General features: G+C 43.4%; 1 protein-coding gene across 1 annotated transcript in view; it reads left to right on the plus strand.

The window, feature by feature from the left end:
• The first annotated feature begins 1,022 nt into the window (after positions 1–1,022).
• TRIB2 (tribbles pseudokinase 2) overlaps positions 1,023–4,453 on the plus strand; it is a 17,439-nt gene continuing 14,008 nt past the window's right edge. Inside the window, exon 1 of the mRNA XM_056564219.1 lies at positions 1,023–2,401. Coding sequence (XP_056420194.1) covers positions 2,132–2,401 — 270 coding nt within the window. The 5' untranslated portion in view covers positions 1,023–2,131. The remainder of the gene's footprint in view (positions 2,402–4,453) is intronic.

The following is a 4,453-nucleotide window of genomic DNA, read 5'->3' on the forward strand; positions in this document are numbered from 1 at the left end:
ATCGCCTGACCTACGATGGCCCCGACATCTCAGAGGCCATCGCATGTTGAAGGCAGCATCAACATACAATGCTTTTGTATGTTGGGCCATCGCATAAACGGCTATCCGGCAGCGCAGACTGCTTCAGCTGCCACCGGATAGCCGTTTACGGTGCCCTGTGTGGTCCGCTGACGATCACTTACCTGTCCTCGGGGCTCCGGCGCGTCCTTTTCGGGATCCCTTGCATCGTCGGCGCTCTCCATTGTCGTCATCAAGTCGCTGCGCACACCGTCCTGTCATCCAATAGGAGCAGTGTGCGTAGCGACGTGATGGCGGCAACGGAGAGCAAGGATGCCGGGGAAGCAGAGGCCTTGCCGGAGCGTCGGGGACACCCCTGGGACGCTGCAACATTAATGGAGGGCGACAATGGAGGGCGACATCCAGGGCAGCGGTGACGAGCGGCGACGGTCCGGAGCGGCGGGGACACGTGAATATAACCTCCAATACCAGTGGTCTTCAACCTGCGGACCTCCAGATGTTGCAAAACTACAACTCTCAGCATGCCCGGACAGCCAACGGCTGTCCGGGCATGCTGGTTGTTGTAGTTTTGCAACATCTGGAGGTCCGCAGGTTGTAGACCACTGTCCTATACTTTGCATTGCACGGATCCCTCAACATACGATGGTTTCAACAAACGATGGTCCATTTGGAACGGATTACCATCGTATGTTGAGGGACCACTGTATATGTATGTATGTATGTGTGTATATATATATATATATATATATACACAAAGAGATGATAGCTTGACATTACAAATAAAGCATACAGACATATCTCTCTGCCATACATATAAATCACACATTGCTGACACAGAATATTACAGCGTTAATCCCCCTGATAACAAACAGCACGGCGCACTCTTTTCCCTTTACCTAGAAAGCATACATGACCCGGCCCCGGGATCACCTGAGCCTGCTCACCCCCCCCCCGCGGAGGGATACGGCTCTTTTAATGCTCTATTTCCTTTTCGCTACAGGATTAGAATGAGCGGAGGACACAGAATGAGATCTGTGCCGCTCCGGTGGGCGGGAAGAAGTGTTTTATTTTTTTTTCTATATCGATGACTGACATCTCTCTCGGCCAATCAGCGGAGAGCCGTCCGGCAGATAGGGGGGCGGAGCCGCCTCCCATTGTTCAGACGCTGCGGCCAGCTCGTGCAGTGAGCCGCTCGCGCTGACATTGAGTAGTGAAGCAGCGGCGGCCGCGCACACACACATACATACACAGCCAGAGGGGGAGACACGTTCCCGGCCACGTAAGTCACCGCGCAGAGGACGATGATGTCTTGCTGAAAGGGATCGGCCTGAGCCATCCCTTCTCCCTTCTACCTCCACAGAAGAAGCCTCTACAGGGAGATCTCATAGACTGCAAGGCATCCCCGACACAAAGCGCCGCCTGCTGCTGCTGCTGCTGCGATTGTCTTCTGCTGGAGTTCCCTCATCGATCTCCTCTGTCCTTGGGTGAACCTTCCTCCTCTGCAGGGCTCCTTTTTTATTGTTCACCCATCTTTGGTGAAGGTGCCACCTTGGTGCTTCACCCACTGCTGCTAACCCTCCACCAGGACCCATCCATTGCCCGAGCTCCACCGCCATCTACAGCTAACACCAAGTCAACTTTCTTCTCGTCAAGTCTGCAGAAGAACAGAAGATTATTATTCTTTATTATTCTTATTATTAATTTTTATTCCTTTGGAATTGCTATTATTATTTTTGCAGAGAGAGATATATATCTTTACAACATCTCTAAACATTTTTTTTTTGCCTCTTCCCCCTTCATTGGATTTGCACAAGAACTGGATAGAACGTTCGTTCTAGGTCTCTCAACTCCCAACGTTCTAATCTAGAACGTTCATCAGCGTTTAACCCTTTCAGCTGCCTTATACCCCCCCCTTACAACCCATCAACATAGACCTCCTCTTCTTCTTTTTCTTCCAACCAAGACCTGTTTATTGCACAATCCCCCTTGACATTGTCTCTGCACATTGAGAAGCCCCCCCCTACTAAATAAAGAAGCACAAAGTCTTCACCCCCCCAAAAAAAAATAATAAAAAAAATAAATCAGCCTTGGATTTGGCTGCTCTTTCATACTCATGAACATACAAAGATCGAACCCTATATCAATCACAAGGTATGGGAGATCTAGGAATAAGAACCAGGATTTTGAAGAGTTGTCATCCATAAGGTGCACAGAACCCAGCCAGAGCTTCAGCCCAAACCTCGGCTCCCCAAGCCCCCCAGAGACTCCCAACTCGTCGCATTGCGTTTCCTGCATTGGGAAATACTTATTGTTGGAGCCTCTGGAGGGAGACCACGTTTTCCGCGCGGTGCATCTGCATAGTGGAGAAGAACTGCTCTGTAAGGTACATGATCCCTTGTCCTCCATCCTACTTTTAGTCCTAAGTCCTCTTAAAGTGGCCCTGTCGTCAACGAAAACTTTTTTTTTTTAAATAAATATATAATGTAGATAATACCGTTATATGTATATTTGTAATATACATTGGTTAAAAAAGTGTCTAGTTTTTTTGTCCCTGCAGCTATTGTCTGTGTGTCTCTGTGAGGAGTCCAAATACAGGAAGTGAGGGTAGGACAAGCTAAGGGAAAGCAGGACAATGTGCATTGAGGCTCTATAACATGCTCCGGGCTCATACTTCAGGATGACTGACAATCCAGGAGTCTGCACCGATCCCTGCTCGTCCCGCCCTCACTTCCTGTATTTGGACTCCTCATAGAGACACACAGACAATAGCTGCAGGGACAAAAATATACACTTTTTTTTTTAACCAATGTATATTACAAATATACATATAATGGTATTGTCTACATTATATAAAAAGTTTTTGTTGACGACAGGTACACTTTAATTCAATGGCATATGTTTATTTCTCTGCAGCGTGTGATTGTAGATCAGGGGGCCTCCAGCTGTTGCAAAACTACAACTCCCAGCATGCCCGGACAGCCGTTGGCTGTCCGGGCATGCTGGGAGTTGTAGTTTTGCAACAGCTGGAGGCGCTCTGGTTGGGAAACACTGATCTAAATCTTGATCTTGCACTTTTTTTTTTTTTTATATATATTTTTTTTTTTGGGTGAGGGCTGCAGGTGTGCACACAACTTCTCAGTAGTCACAAAAGGTAGAAAGAACCTGCTTTGATCTTTCATTTGCTACCAGCTTAGGACACAAAGACCCCTTTATATGAGGGTAACCTGGTGGTGGCATCTAGGCAGTAGATCAAATGAGCCATTGTGGTCAACCGGCATGGCCCTGGTTGCCCTTTGATGCCCCATTATTGTGCTGTGTCTGCAATATCTGGAACCCACCTAAACAAGAGGAACAGATACTTTTTTTTTTTTTTTTTTTAGCTTATGTCATTCAGTATCCAATTCATTGTTCCTGCAGAAAGGCAACAAACCTCCAAAAGCCGGTCTCCTCCATTCATTCATTCATAAACAATGGGGCTTGAATGATGTCATTGCAAAAACTGTAGACCGCCACCTAATTCCCTATGGAGGATAATATGGCAATCTATTCTGAAGGCTTTCAATGGAATACTGTATGTCATGCATTAAATGTTATTTATAGGGCAGGCTAATGCTGATGGCCGCTTGTGAATGACTCACGCTCTGCCCTTGCTATGAATGCCACTCATTCTTTCTTTTCTATTTATTTATTTTTTAATTTTTTTTTTTTTTATAGTAACATTAGTTGAAATTCAGACCCTTGAGTTGCATAAGCTCTGCCCAGGGAGCGAAGTGCCAGTGCCAGCCCCAGTGCAGAATGTGACTTTATGCTGACATCTCCGAATTTTATTGCATCTTCTATGTGTGTAGTCAACATGTTGTGCTTGCTGGTGACATATGTTGCAATTTTTTTACATTTTTTTTTTAATGTGCTATATGCTTTGCACAGTGTCAGTACCTTGTTTGGTGAAATTCCGTGGAGATGGATTATTTATGATTGATCATTTTTTATATTTAGGATTTTTATCTTTTATTTAGAAGATGGATATATAATAAAATATATCCTATAAATAAAATATAAGAGAAACAAATAAAATATAAATGAATAAATATTTTAATGATTTTTATAGAAGGGGGGAAAAAAAGTGTGTGTGTGTGTGTGTGTGTGTGTGTGTGTGTGTGTGTGTGTGTGTATATATGTGTATATATATATATATATATATATATATATATATATATATATATATATATATATAATGTGTATGTATGTGTGTATATGTATATATATATATATATATATATATATATATATATATATATATATACATACACACACATTTTTTTCCTTCTATAAAAAGATAGAAAAATCATTAACAAAATACTTATTCATTTATATTTTGTTTCTTATTTTATTTATAGGATATATTGTATATCCATCCTCAAAATAAAACAAGATA

Source organism: Hyla sarda, chromosome 3 (assembly GCF_029499605.1).
Source record: "Hyla sarda isolate aHylSar1 chromosome 3, aHylSar1.hap1, whole genome shotgun sequence".
Taxonomy (NCBI): Eukaryota; Metazoa; Chordata; class Amphibia; order Anura; family Hylidae; genus Hyla; species Hyla sarda.